The 15,714-nt window shown below is 39.0% G+C and overlaps 1 protein-coding gene across 3 annotated transcripts in view; it reads right to left on the minus strand.

Annotated features, from left to right (window-relative positions):
• Positions 1-15,714, minus strand: part of NYAP2 (neuronal tyrosine-phosphorylated phosphoinositide-3-kinase adaptor 2) — a 255,220-nt gene that overhangs the window by 162,458 nt on the left and 77,048 nt on the right. Inside the window, exon 1 of one of the 3 annotated variants that reach the window (XM_082396990.1) lies at positions 7,965-8,095. The exons of the other annotated variants lie outside the window; for them this stretch is intronic. Within the exon in view, the coding sequence (XP_082253116.1) occupies positions 7,965-7,978 (14 nt within the window). The 5' untranslated portion in view covers positions 7,979-8,095. Of the gene's footprint in view, positions 1-7,964; positions 8,096-15,714 lie in introns of those variants that run through there. 3 annotated transcript variants of the gene reach the window in all.

The raw sequence follows: 15,714 nt of genomic DNA on the forward strand, positions 1-15,714 counted from the left end.
AGTAGAAGGCTACTTTAATGCCAGTTTAAAGTATAGTGATGAGTTTGGCTTTCTAAAAGTATCATTTTTATGGAGGAAGAAACAATTCCCTGTGTTGAGGCATTTAATTCATTTACTCACCATTTATTCACAAAGTATTTGAATGCCTACTCTTTGCTGGGCAGTGACCAGAGCAGAGGGGTCCGTGTCCTCAGGGCCTCACAGGCTATTGAACCAGCATGATTTACGTGCCATGCGATCAGATGTTCTCTCAGAGGAAGTACCAGGCAAGTACAATGGAAGCACAAGTCCTGGGGCCCCAACCATGGCTGAGGGTCTGGGAAGTCCCATGGGAGAGGAAGTGGCTTTTCAGCTCATGCAGAGCATGAGTAAGACTTAATCAGATAAGGGAGAGAAGTGGAGAGAAGAGAATATGTGTGCAGACATTTGGAATCGAGAGAAACTGAGAAATTAGAGTTATTTGGGTAGAACTTCATTGGACCTGTTCGTCTTGTAATTCCAGTGGCTGGAACTGTACTTGGCTCAAAGAGGGTACCCAGTAAACATTTATTAACTAAATGAATGGAGAACTGTATATATGATTGGGCATAATTCAAGAATAAACTCCCAGGTTTCTTAAGCATCAGGACGGATGAAGTTTTATTTAATTTCCTCCTTTCCTTCACTTGTCATTTTCTTAGTTTATGATGAAGGAGAAAGGAAAAATCTGAAAATACTCGCACACTGTTAATTCTTGTCCTTGTTATGAGTAATCCAAATGCAGGGATCAGCTTAATCCCCTCTTCTCCATCTCCCCTGGTCTGCCTGGGTTTAGGTGCTCGTAATTTCAGGACTAAATTAATGCAATTGCCTCTTAGCGGATCTTTCTCCTCGGTGCTGCCAGATTTATCCTTGTAAGTGCAGATTTGCTCATGTCACTACCTAAATTAAAACCCTTTGATAGCTTTTCTGTTTCTTCAGACGAAAAATCCAAACTTTTATGTGACACTCGTGGTCTTTTCAGATTTGGATCCTATACCAAGTCTCATCTGCAACATTCTCCTTCCTTGAACTTAAAATTACCCTAATATACATGTTCCCACTTTAACTTTGTTCCAGATTGTTGATTCAGGGATAAAATTCAAGATTGACTGTATGCAAAGGGTGGCAATGAGTCTTGAGGACACAGACAGGTTAAATTGTGACCTCAGCCAGCAGTCATGCTGCTCTGTCTGCTTGAGCTTCTTCCTTTGGCTAAATTATGTTTAAAGATCTAATTCAGATGTGGTTTCCTTGACAAAGGCTTCTATTATCAGCCAGGCTTTTTCAAGGTTGATCTCCAGGCCTCTGGCTGTCAGGGCTGTCAGAGAGCTCTGTCCTTCTCCGTATCAGAGCACCTCCTCTATGGCACTCTACAGTTGTCATCTGTGAGCTGATCTCTTCTGGTCTGTGAGCTGCTTGAGGGACAGACCATGAAGTATTTGCAGCAAGTGTAAAGTAAGTAGAGAAAATGGAAGGGAGGGAAAGATATGATCCATGAAAAATTGCTTGATATTTTCAGAGCCTTTCTTTTTAAAAACTCTTTGACTTAGGCATTTTCAAACTATCATTAGAAAGAAAAGCTGGCAGGACACTATGTGACTCAAGTATCCAATAATTATTTTCACTGTTGAAACAAAATGGAGCCTTTTAATAGCTACCTGTCATATGTTTATAGACAATCTGGATGCCTGAGATAACACAGTGGAAACCTCTAAACTAATTTTTATTTAACAAATCCCTGGATTAGATCTAATTCTTCTTTAACTTTGTAAAACATTTTGATCAACAGCCATGGCATTCTGAATGCCCATGGTTGATAGGCTCACTCACTTACGCTCAGAAGACTGAATTGTATGCTGATGATAGTTAAGTTTGCTCTCAAAACTGCTCATGTCAATTGCACTTGTTGCTGTAATTATATTATCAAATAGTATATAAATCAAAGAAACATGAGTTTGAAAAATTAGTGAGAATTTCTCTGAAAACTCTGTTGAAAAAACTATGTCAGTGGTTTGGAAGATACTCAATAAAAGGAGGTTTACTAAAAAAAATATGGTCTGGTTGGATGTGGTGAGATTACGGTAAATCTGTTAAATCTAAAAGGAGTCTGAACTATGTTTGTTTGTTTGCTTGTTTTTCCAAATGTCTTTAAATTGGGGCTCAGCTTTAAGGAAACTGAAACCAAATTAAAAAGTGAAAACTAATGGACATGTTTTGTGCATAAAGATTATATGGAAATCCAATTAGGGAAAACACACACAAATAAAAGACTCTATTGCCAAATTTGGTAAACAGTGTATATTTACAACTTTACAGTTTTAAAGAGTTTTATATGTGCTTATGTGTTTCTTTTTTTAATATTGCTCCAATTTTTAAATATTTTGTTTAATCAGTCCCAATTGTATTAGATCTAGATCCTCTATATTTATATTCTATAAAAAAAATCAACTAGCAAAGAGCCTGGCACACAGTAGAGGCTCAATAAGTCTCAAAAATGTTGGTTTCATTCCTACCAAAAAAAAAAAAAAAATCCCACAAAATTATCAGCAAAGACTCCAAGATCATTGATTCAAAGGAAGTTTTTTAGAGATAGCCATTGAACTACAGAAAGTCAAATTTTTCTACAGGTATAATTATGTACAGTTAATAAAATAATGTAAAATGTTAATTTACTCACAGAAAATTATTTGAGTAATTATATTCTGAAAGCACTTTGGAAATGGGTGCTGGAGGTAAACATATTTTCCTAGTGGTGATAACATACAAAGCAATGCCCTGAATTCAGGAAAGAACTAAACAATTCAAGAAAGCAGCAGATGCCATGCTTTTCAGTACCATTTCAATATATTTTCTCTTTTGAGAAGTTGGGTACCTAGTGACTTTCCCAGCCCCGACCATTATCCATGATGCCACATTAGATACTGCCATCACCTTTGAAAGCTTCTGCTGTTGTTGTGTGTGCAAAACTAGCAAGATATGCATCCCATTTTGCAGAGTCTGTATTATCCAAAATACTGGCAGAAAAGGACTAGTATACCCAAAGTTATTTCTGGTATGACTTTATATCCAGAAAAAGGATTTTTCCTTGCATCTGTAAACTCCCAAGTACATAACCACCTATTCATTTACCTTCTAGAAGACAGATGGTATAATTTGCCAAGCAAAATCAGAGAACTGGAATAAAAATGCTTTAGTGTCAGCTCTGTCTTAAACATAAGGCTTTCACCCTTTCTAAAAACTTGAAATATGCTATTAAGATGAATAGATGCCCCTTTGACACTCAAGGTCAATATGTTCCAAAACTAACTCAGCATCATCTCCCACTTCCCTCTATTGAAACTTTGTCTTCAATAGCATCCTCATGCTATCAGTCACAGAGAACACAGAGAAACCCCCAAGTAATTTGACATCTACATTCTTCCTATGTACACACTGGTCAACAAATCCTTCCTCATCTCCTTTGATCTCACATCTGTCTCCTATTTTCCAAACTATCTACGAGGCTTTTATTAACTTTTTGTCTTGGCTACTAAGTGATATTCCTAGTTGGATTCTCTATCTCAATTTCCCTATTCATTAACCTGAAGAAATAGTCCTAAAAAAGAAACAGGATTACCTCATTTCCCTTCTTTAGAGCTTTCAGGATTACCCAAAATAGAGTCCACTTTTTCCATAAGGCAATTCAGGCTTTGTATGTGTGACCCAACTTCCTTTCCACCCATTCACATAATTCTGGCTCCCTGGGGTCTCTTCCTCTTCAAACTATACCTCCACTTGAAAAAAATAAATTTCATGTTCATCAGAACCTAAACTGAATGCCATGTTCTCCCTGAACCTTTTATCAATACTCTCTCTCCTCTAGCTTGAATTTCTTGTGTATTATTTGTCACTTTCTGCCTTATAGCTATCATACACAAACATGAGATTCTAGAATTTTTGAGGATGGGGATCAAATTTTGTACATTTCTTTATCTCCCTTAGCGTTTGGTATGCTTCTTTGCACATAAAAAGTAACATGTCAGTGTTTAGGGATTTAAAGTAAATTTAGACAATAATTAAAAGGAATATATAGTTAATTATTTTAACTCATTATTTCTAGGTATATATTAAATTAAAGGATTGTAACTGTCTAGAAATTTTGCTTTAATAAATAAGTCTGGAAGACCAAAATTTTTTAAAAAAATCGTAGCAGTTTGGTTTGGAAGGAAGTGAAGATGTAAAATGAAATATAGAGAATAGGGCTTCCCTGGCGGCGCAGTGGTTGAGAATCTGACTGCCAATGCAGGGGACACGGGTTCGAGCCCTGGTCTGGGAAGATCCCACATGCCACGGAGCAACTGGGCCCGTGAGCCACAATTACTGAGCCTGCGCGTCTGGAGCCTGTGCTCCGCAACAAGAGAGGCCGCGATGGTGAGAGGCCCGCGCACCGCGATGAAGAGTGGTCCCCACTTGCCACAACTAGAGAAAGCCCTCGCACAGAAATGAAGACTCAACACAGTCATAAATAAATAAATAAAAGAACGTGAATTTCTTAAAAAAAAAAAAAATATAGAGAATAAGTACATTATGTCATCCAGAAATTCCCAATCTCTAAAGGAGACAGAGCTCAAGATCTACAATTAAACAGGTTGTCAAGCCATTTTTTTTTTCCAGGAAGTACTGGTAAAGTGGAAAAAATCTATAATCTTTACATCTACAGAAAGAGACAGTATAGATCTCTCAGAGATAGACAGACAGACACACACACACAGAGAACACGTGCTTTTTCCACCCTGGTTAGGAGATTCTGTTTCTAGCTCTGCTCGTACATCATCATATGACCTCTGGGGAAATCATTTCTAAATAGATTCATTCATCTATCACTAGGGTAGAAATACCTTATCAAACAATCCCTCAGGATATTTGTGACATTAAAATGTGAGTGTAAAACAAGGTCAGGTTATATTCATGAAGTGTTTTTCCTATTTAACAACAGAAACTATTTTTCTATTGAACACACTATCTTGGCAAACTGGTAAGTCTGGGAACTGCACTCCTTGACATTTTTGAAGTCCATTTAAAAAAGAAATGCCTGCAATTCCAAAATCCAACCTTCCATCCCTCATCCATATAATCAGAGTGACGTGTAAATGTGAATCGCTAGAGATACTGCTTAAGAACTAAACGCTCATTCACAGATGCATTAGTTACCCTAAATGGAGTGGCCAATGTGCTGTCTTTATACAGAACAGGTTGTACATCTGCTTAATGCACCCGAATGCAGTAATATAAAAGATTGAAATATAGATGCCATGGACTGCTTACGCAGAGGCCATAAGCTTGGCTCTGTTTTTCTAGGATGACTTTTCGGGAACAATTCACTTTCCTTGACTGGTTTCCTTCAGACAAAATGATTGAATCTAATACACCATGTCAATGCTTGCACTTGGATTATTCACTTTAAGGTGCAGCCCTTAAGGGCTTCAGGGTCCAGTGTTAAAAATTTGCCTTTGATCAAACCTCATCTTCTCCCACACATCTTTATTCATAACAAATTAGAAGCTATTATCCCAACAGATTAGCAACAGTTTTAATGCCCACAATGCATCTTAAAATAAAAAGAAACAATTTCCCAGTTATCATGGATGCAGTATCTTAGTTGGCCTCATTATAATATTTATCATCTGTTATTTGTTGCCTGTGTTACACAGTAGTGAAAGATACATAGCCCTCAGGGTTTATCGTTTAATGGAGAGCACATTTGAATTTAAGATCTGCCCTATTAAAATAAACCTTTCTTACACACTTCTAAGGGGAGCAGGGAAATGTGACTTCACGGCTGCCTTACTGAAAAGGGAGTTTCTTATTTACTGAAGAATGGTTCAACTTAAGGAAGACAATTAACTTAATGATTCTTTGGCAAAGGTTGATTTTTACCCCCATTTATAACTGTCATTTATGGGCATCTGCTTCAGTTTTTTTTAAAGCATTTGCAAACCTTGGATTCCAGATTGGAATCACCAAAGGAGATTTACATTGCAACTCATTTAGTTTAAAAAAATGGAGGATGAAAAATTGGTAAGTTTTAGGCTAATTTAAGAATATGTAAGACACAGTGTGAAATATACACACATTCCCTGGCCACTCAATTTTTTGAAATCTTCTCAAAGATACCTTTTTTCTTCTTATCTCAGCCACTTCTCTCGTAGTCAGAACCTACCCTTTTGATTACCAATAACTTAACTCCTTCCATTACCTTAATATTAAGCATATGTATCGTTGACTGCTGACACTTGTCTTTTTGGCTCACTACCTCTGTTTGCTTAATCTCAAGTTTCCTTTGACACTTTTTTGAAACCTCTTATCCATTGGTCTTGCAATCTCCTCTGTGTTCCTCCTCAGTTGTTGTAAAACTTGTCTTTCTGCATGCAGCTTACATTTTATGATCAGTCATTATTATCACTCCATGGCAAACACCCCCAACACCCTTGTCTTTGTAGTGTAGTATTTATGTGATGAACAGGGGAGTGTCAAATGCAGAGGTCATGATCAGTCAATTCTGGTTATTAGCAGGCGAGGCTGTCTTCATCACATGCACAGATGACCTCAAGCAACACACCAGATTTGGTCTGCAGCCTTCTCTTCTCATGGTTCTGCCATAGCATTACTAGGTCAGTCTACTGAAGATCCTTTGAAGGGAACACTCCCTTGCTCAAATATCCCAAATAGTATGTGATATTAAAATATTTTCTAATGTGACAACACCATACACATTCAAACTTATTTTCTGCTTCTATATTTCCCAATATCCATTCTTTGCTGATGAATCCCCTCAAAAACACAGACCCCTGGTTAATTAATACTTAATTGATTTGTTAATTAAACCCGTAATTATTGAAGACCTATCTGTGCCAGGTAGTGTTCTAGGTCCTAGTCTTTCAACAGAGAACAAGATATTTATCTTCCCCAAACTTAGAGACTAGAGGCAGAGCCAGGTGATTAAGACTAATTCCAGGAAGAAAATAGAGTGAAAGAGAAAGATAGATGTGAAAGTAGATGTGAAAGAGGAAAGTGGAGCGGACCTACTTTAGACTGGGGGATGAATGAATAATTCATTCTCTGTAGACAATATTCTTTTCATTTCTTCAAATTCTACATATCCTTTAAAATACACCATCAATTCACCCTTCAGTTTACTCTCACTGACAGCAGATTTCTCTAAACTTGTCTACTTCCTAAGCCCACAGAAGTGCAAATAGAACAGATTTTTTTTTCCAATTCATTTCATAAGTTTGATTTTTTTGTTGCCAAATAAAGTGAAAGTTCCTAAAGTGGGGAAGAGAGAATCAATGGTTTCTTATGTTTGTTTTTAGCTCCTGAAGGCCCTAGCACAGTCTTGAACATTTAGAAGAGTATTTTGACAGAAAAATTGACCTATTAACAAATTGACCTATTAACATATTAACAATTGACCTATTAACATTGACATATTAACATGTCCTTATAAATTATCAAAAGAAGCACATGTGTAGACTTTATGTAATGAAGAAGTTACATAAGCACTATTAATTTAATTCTTCATGATAAGCAAATAAAGTATTTTGAATTTTTTCCCAGCCAAATTTAAAGAGTTTAGATAAAGTTAATGCATTGTTTTGCGTTGGTATTATTAGTTTTTACCAATAAAGGTCTAAGAAACACAGACATAAACAAGCTGCATAGTTTTCTCTTGTCTTACAACTAACATTCTTGTGAAATTCAGGCAAACAAGACCCTCCCATAAGGATGGAGGTAAAAATGTGATTACATTGTGTATACAAGCTCTATGAGCAGAAATCAATCTACTCCACCTTTTTTCCCACTCTACCTCAATTCCCAAAGCATCAGTAACAGAAACAGTAAATAACATTCCCTTATACAATATGACCAAGTTCAGATAAAACACAATAACAACAAAATCATACCTTGACAGATACATGTGGAAGACCTATTTGCAAATCATTTCTTTCAAACCTCTTTTACCCTCTGTAGGACCCAATTTCTTGGGAAGAATGAAATTTCATATCTTGATTTCTGATATCTTCCTTCAAAAGCCACAAGCAGGCTCTGGAGCAGAAATGAATAGCTGAGACAAAAATGTGAATCCAGCTGAAATGGTCACTTCAAAGTAAAGTACTAGTGACTGAAGCTACACAATGGACAGGGTTTGATGTGACTAAATGCATCATGGCAACTGATTCATTTCTGCCTTTTGAAGTCATCCCCCAAATTGAGCAAACTAATACTTCCCATTTTTGCACAGAGATCTAGAGACTATTCACAGAAAATCTGGTGACAGAAACTTTGGTTCACATCCAGTTTTGCGGGGAGACACGGTCATTGAGTAATTTGTCTGGCTCAATGAATGTCAGTGATTTGTGTGTCATATTCCCTCATATTAAGGGAACTGCCATTGTTCCCACCAACTTGGATTTATAAAATATTTGCCTTCTATAGAGTGCTGAATGCTGTCATACTTTTTTTTTTTTAATTTATTTATTTATTTATTTACTTATTTATTTATGGCTGTGTTGGGTCTTCGTTTCTGTGCGAGGGCTTTCTCTAGTTGTGGCAAGCGGGGGCCACTCTTCATCGCGGTGCGCGGGCCTCTCACTATCGCGGCCTCTCTTGTTGCTGGAGCACAGGCTCCAGACGCACAGGCTCAGTAGTTGTGGCTCACGGGCCCAGTTGCTCCGTGGCATGTGGGATCTTCCCAGACCAGGGCTCGAACCCGTGTCCCCTGCATTAGCAGGCAGATTATCAACCACTGTGCCACCAGGGAAGCCCTGTCATACTTTTCATGTGATATATCCCTACAAATGCATCCCCATTTTACACATTAAGTAAGTGAGTAATAAAAAGTGAAACTAACAAGAAGAGGGTAGAGTTGGAAGTGAGATTAAAAAGGTAAATGGAAATGTGGGCTTGATTCATGGTTATTGGAAGGACTTCACTTTGACTGGCTGGGGAAGTCATTGGGGAGTTTTCTAGTTGTGGAGCTGATCACACCAACTTGACAGAGCCTCTCCTGCACTTATCTTCCCAACTCAAGGTGACTTCACATCCGTAGCTTGAAATCGGCCACAGTGGAAATATTTACACAGGGGAAATTAGCAAATATCACCAATCAAGGCTCTTTCTTTCTCCCTATAAAAGTGATTGTTAAAGTTTTTGCTGTTTTAAAAAAAATAGTGACATGATGTGAACTAAGTTCTGAATTAATCATGGGAATTGGGAGAGGGGGTAAGAACAGAGCAAGAGAGATCAAATGGAAGAACACTGCACTAATCCAGGGGAGACCCCCAGTGACCCAGATTAGGGTGGTAACCATGGAGACAGGAAGAATTGTTTCCTTGCAAATCTGCTGTCAAGAAAACAACACTACCAGTTGTCTTGGGAAAGTATAAAAATACTTTTGTGTAAAATCCCTCATTATTTTTAAGTTGGCCTTTCTGTACATGTTAGATAAACACGGCAATGAGCAGATATCACTCTGCAGCTCCCAGTTCATGACCCTGCACCAAACTATCTTCTTCCTGAGACCAGGAATAATGACAACGCTCTTTACCAATATATGTTTTGAAAATGCATTTTAAATAGTCTTTTTAAAAAACATAAAAGCTTTTATAAAAATGTTCTATTTCAGCAGACCTTACTTTATACTCTGCACCGAACTGACAGGATACATCATGGAAATAACATCTAAATTATCAGAGTATTTTACATTTATACAAAACACATTTATTCCTCAAGTGATATGTTTGTCACAACGTCCTTGTGAATATGCCGTATAGTATGATTATACCTGCTTTATGAATGAAGAAACACACCCTGATTGGTAAATTAACTGGTAGGGTCAATTCTGAAACGTATCACTTCTACAACAATCTTCCTCTTCTGCTGAGTCGCATGGCTCACATTTGAACCGAGGATTAATGATCCCAGATACTTCATTTAGTGAGTTTGCATAGTGTGTGGATTAAATTACTCATAACAATAGTGATAGTGATAATAAAATTATAATCATCTATGTATAAGACAGTATCCTATACGTGAATTATCTCCAAACAGCCCTATGAATTAGGGACGATTATTGTCCCTGTTTTGCAGGTGAAAAGACGGGTCATAAGGAGCTTAAGTAACTTGTCCAAGGTCTTATGGCTTGAAACTAAGGTGCTTTTGAACCAGGCCTGTCTATCCCCAGAACTTGTGCACGGGCTTGTGACTCATGGAACATGGGAATTTTTTAAAGGAAAAAATATTCTAAGTATAGAGTCTTAAAAATACTGGCTTGGCCCAAAAGTTCGTTCGGGTTTTTCCCACCCACATCCTTCTTATCCCTCCATTATTTCTGTTCATCATCTCCTGTTCCACAGCCAGACATGATATAGGTTTCCAAACTTTTACTACCTGAGAATGTGCAGCCAATGCATAATAAAAATAAAGGGTTAAGCCAGGAGCTTTCACAGACTAGGAAATCTTTTATTGCATTAAAGGAATTGTCATAGAATCAATGAATTTTATAGTGAAGATGAGACTTCTTGAGGTCATACCCAGTCTGGAAATGTCTCCTACAAAAGTCAGCAGGACTATAAGCCATGTTTCTCTCATGGCTTGAAACATCACTAACTGCAGAGTAAAGACCCCTGCCCAACCCACCGGGGAGAAGCCATCTATAGCAGACAGCTTTGCAACACACATGCTGGAGGAGGGGGAAATTTTCCAAAGACAAGTCCTTTCCAAAGACAAATAATTGTAGTAAAACCTATAGAACTACATTTGATGAAGATTCTACAGTTAAGTATGAATTTCAAGAAGTTGCTGAGAGATTGCAAATTTACAGACACAAATTCTCTGATTTAAAATACATAATGTAGGAAAGAAAACATTTCAGCACAGACAAGTGAGGTGATATTGTTCAACAGAAGATGGGATTTGTGCATAATAAAGGATGGTAGGACCACAGTACCTAAGGAAGCAGAAATGGGTTTAACCAGCAATAGGACCTTTCCTTTAACCACAACCCAGCTAAGGGATTCACTATCACTAGCTCTCTAGAAAGCAAGTTGATTGAAATTTAGTTCTTGCGTTGTATTTCATAGAATGTGTTTATTCACTGCTTATATATTTATGCTACTGGTAATAAACCATACTTCTTCTGTAATGTGGAAATTATATTTAAACTTTTTCTTTTGCCCTTTTAAAGCCCTGTGTTAAGAACTCTTCAGACATCATTAGGAAGGGATATTTGATGGGCCAGATGGCATTCAGAAGACCCTAAGGTTTGTCCCTCTTGATCCTCTTTCTGTCCCCAGCAACTAGCACATTACTTGGAACACGAACTCCTTCAAGAAGTACTGGTTAAATAACAAACCAAACAAGCAATCTCATAAAAGCAGTCAAGAGTGTAATGGTCCAGGTGGGTGAATCTGAGACTCAACCCCTCTTAACAGGAGCTAGTCACGTGACTCATCACACAAGTACCCAAACATATTCAAGGTTGCTTGGCTAATAGCAAACTGTAAAACAAATTTGGCAAGTCCACATTTGAAAAAAAGACAAAAGTCTATCAAAATTTTACTTTACATAATTAGTTGTCTCTGTCTTATCAGCACCCATACCATCTAGGGCTCCTCTCAGAGTCAGCCCTGCATAAACTCCCCTTTTAGTCTCTGGACTGGTAATCCTGGTTTGAGATTACCTAATCCTCTCAGTCATTATGCCTTCCCCAGTCTCCTTGACATTTCTGTCACCCAGGATACTTTACTGCAGAACAGTAGGTACTACCTGCAAAATTTAATTTACAAAGCAGGTCAGGGAGAAGTATTTGCATCTACAAGGAAAATCCCCAATCTTCCTCAAAACTAATCTTCCCCTTCATTTAGCAACAAGCATCCTAAAGCACTGCTCCAAAGCTTTGCTCATGGAAATGCCTTGAAAATTTCTCTTCAAAGGATAATGTTCATGGGTCTCCCTTTTTGCTGCTAAGGGAGTCGAACAAGAGTTTTATGTTCTAAGTAATCAAAGGGATACCTTTGGGACAGAGTTGCACGTTGAATGATGTAGAACAGAACTGGATAGAATGGAAATTGAAGCTCAGAGCTAGAAGCTGCCCTATGTCCCTAGGGTTTGGTGCTTCCTGAAGTGCTCTGACAAACAGAAGTTCTTCTAATGGGTGACATGTGAGTTAAAAGAGTTTCATAGTCAAGTTATTAAAAACAGCCAAGTTAAAGATAGTTCAGTCATTTTCTTAACTACAGGTCATGAGGATGAACAATATGTGAATGTGTATTGTGACCATCGTAGAAGCTTTCACACTTTGCAGTGTTTCCCAAACTGTTCTTCTGGGACTCTCATAAAGCTATGAGCATCCTTTGGGGAATGGACTTGTAGTTAGTGATTTCCAATCTTGGTTGCACATGGGATCCACCTGGGGAGCTTTAAAAAACACTGGTGTTGGGATCCTTCCCCAGAGAGATTTATTATTTGGTCTGGGTCAAGGTCCCAGGCACTGCTATTTAAGAAGCTCCCCAGGGTCTCATAATGGGCAGCTAGGGTTGAGAAGTCTTGCACTCTGTGAGTTCAACTTCCATGCTTTGGAGGTGAGGAAAGCCTGCTTACTTACACACCCAGACCCTGGCTGCTTGACCCCATGTTGCTTTCATTACCCCCATAAAAGCTGGGGATTTCAGAACATGGTAAACACTGGTAATTGTTTCATCTCTAAAAAAGGGCAATAATTTTTTTATTATACTTTTAATAAGGAAGGAAAACAGGAATCTATTGTCTTATGTTATGATTAATTACCAGCTATGGGCAAATGGGACAACTCATGTTTGAAAGCAAAAGGGGAACTTGTAGTCTGTGAGGAAACAACTACGAAAACAGAAGTATGATGCAGACTTTGGAGTGGGTGTGCAACTGAGTGAAACTTTTTATTTCAGTTGAGAGGTAAATAGTTTTGTAGATGAAGCTGGAGACCCTCTTCTCCCTGGATTCCTTAGCAAAGCTTTGCTGGAAAGCATTGGTTTCCTTACCGGGATGGCACATTTCCCTATTTACTGTGTGGTTTTGAGCTAGCTGGTTCTTTAAGCGAAGTGCTTGTTTCAATACTACTGACAAATTCACACTCAGTGACCATCATAGTGGAATTCATTTCGTGACAATTGTCTCCTGGGCTCTGTAGACCCTCATGGAAACAAGCTAAAATCTACCCTGAAAGAATGTCGCTTATGAGAATAACAAAGAAGCAACTTGCCTGCTCAGAAAGTTTGGGAAATAAAAGTCATATAAAAGAGATGAAATAAAAATTCCATTAAGTTTCCATGACTGGCTTACAAAATGAGCAGTCTGATTTTTTTTTCTTAAATACACAAAATCTGTTTATTATATTTTTAAAGGCCAAGGATTATCATTCTTTTCCTGGCACTTATGGCTTCCTTAAGCATATGCTGCCAACCATGTTTGTTCTCCTTCAAGCTCTGTGGGAGAACAATGAAGATTTTTCTCTGTCATTCCTTTTTCCAAGCAGCAGCAGGATTATGGAATGGAAATACATATATTTTGATTTAAACCCTATGACGGTCAATCAATGTGGGTCAGAAGAAACTTCTTAGGAGAACAAAAAGAGCTTTTTGAATGCTGAGTCCACATTTTCTTTTCTAGTCCCAAATGGGGCCTTTCCTTTCCTCTTCTACCAAACACCCTGAGAATGTCAGCCAAGTTTCTACCAGTGCTACCAACAGATGTGCCACCATACACAGAGAAAGAGGATTTGTTTAAAATGCTGTCAATGCAGTTGCTCCTGTAAGTGTAGATGTAAGTGTGCGTGGGGGGGACGGGTAAGGTCTATGTGAGAGTGATGGAAAAAGGACTGTCAAATTATCTGAATGCCTGTAAATAAACAGAACCACCAGAAATACTGTAGTTTATCTTAAAGAGTGGGATAAAACTGGCCTGTCAAAACTCATTTAAAAATCGTATTCTGTCAAGTTGAAAGGTACATATGAGAAAGCAGGAAAGCGGCTCTAGGCTAAAACAGAGGGCGAAGGGAGCTGTGAGGGTTCTCCCAGGGCCTGGTGGCCAGCCCCTCGGAGGGGACCCAAGCATATACCTTGTGCCCTCCCATCATTTCCAGTCCAAAGGTTATTAGTTCCCAGTGCAAAACAGAGAATATGCCAAGATGCTCCTTCCCAGAGAGAAAGGGAAGTCGAACCCCCCAGAAAGTGCCCAAGAGGATAGGAAACAGAAGAGATAGAAGTCAGAGGCTGGCCTTGGGTACCAGATGGAGTTGATGCTTTTGTCTCTGTGTGATTGCAGAAGTGCTGGTCATGTTTATCCTGACCCCAGGGCAATTCTTCTCCCACACTGCTGGCTAACGTTCCAGCTGTGTGGACCTAACTGGTCCCAGCTGGTTATCGTTCCCTTAACTGGTAAGGCCCTTCCTATCGAAAAATTTTTAAATGTAGGGATTCTGAGGAACAGCTGGAACTCAGATGTACACGAGGGAGGGGTTGTCAGATAATTTTTCCAAAGGGGAAGGGCCAGAGAGATTGCCCTGTAGAGGTGAAGAGAGGAACAGGGTGGGAGGGCAAGAAAATACCATATCAGAGCCTGAAGGAGAGCGTCATCTCCAGGCAACTCACCTCCAAAGTGGGCTCTGATGGGGTTCCTTCTTCTGTGTTTTAAAATAGCCAGGATTGCTTTGACTGGGGACAATGAGTTTACATGAGCAGTGCCTGGAAAAATACCCAAAGGTTATTTCAAAGGTTATTCATGAGAAGCAAATGTCTCCATGGAGGAAATTCGTGGCATTTGAAAGCGGAGACCGAGTCTACCTAATACCTTAAGCCCAGCTCAGCAGTAGGCAAGGCTCAGTGCCTGTGTCTGCTTACACACTGTGCTGTTTGCACAGGCCTTCAGAGAATTCTCTGTAGCATCAAAGCCTGGAACATTTACTTCCTACAGAAACACTAATAGTTTTCTTTTCAAGCTCATCTACTTCCTTAGCTCCCACCCTTGGCTATTCTTTCAAAGTGGGCCGTTACCAGGAGCCTACGAACAGTGAATGCCCTTTTGACTTTACTGTCTACCTCTCGCTCCTGATTTATTTTCCATGCACAGCCAGAAAGTTTCTCAAGAGTCTTGTTCTCCTCTTTTACATTGGTCTTGAAATAATAGCCAAAAGAAGGAAGGCTCAGAGATGATGGCTAGTCCATCCAGGGTGCCATGAACTTTGCTCAAAGTTGGCACTGTGAGATGGGGAAAGTGAAGGAGGGGATGCTCAAGGGCGCTAGTTCTCAACCAAAGTGGAGGTCATTTTGCCCCCCAGGGCCCAAGTAACAATGTTGGGAGACATTTTTGACTGTCATGATGCCATCAGGGCTAGCTCCTGGCATCTAGTGAGTAGAGGCCAGGGCTGCTGTTAAACATTTTCAGTACATAGGGAAGCTGCCACAGCAAAAAGTAATCCAGTCCGAGACAGCAATTGTGCCACTGCTGAGATAACGTAATCTTAGAGTTCTGAAACTTTTAGAGGTGATGACATGTTGCTCTCCTCTTATACCCATCATTTCCTCACTACAGCAATTTGGAAAATATCCATCTTCTCCTTCCCAGTGTTGCCCTGAGTGTAGGGCTGTGGGATTCAATGAGAGGGAGCTATGTCCAAATGTA

This window comes from Balaenoptera borealis, assembly GCF_965194805.1.
Source record: "Balaenoptera borealis genome assembly, chromosome: 6".
In the NCBI taxonomy this organism is placed as follows: Eukaryota; Metazoa; Chordata; class Mammalia; order Artiodactyla; family Balaenopteridae; genus Balaenoptera; species Balaenoptera borealis.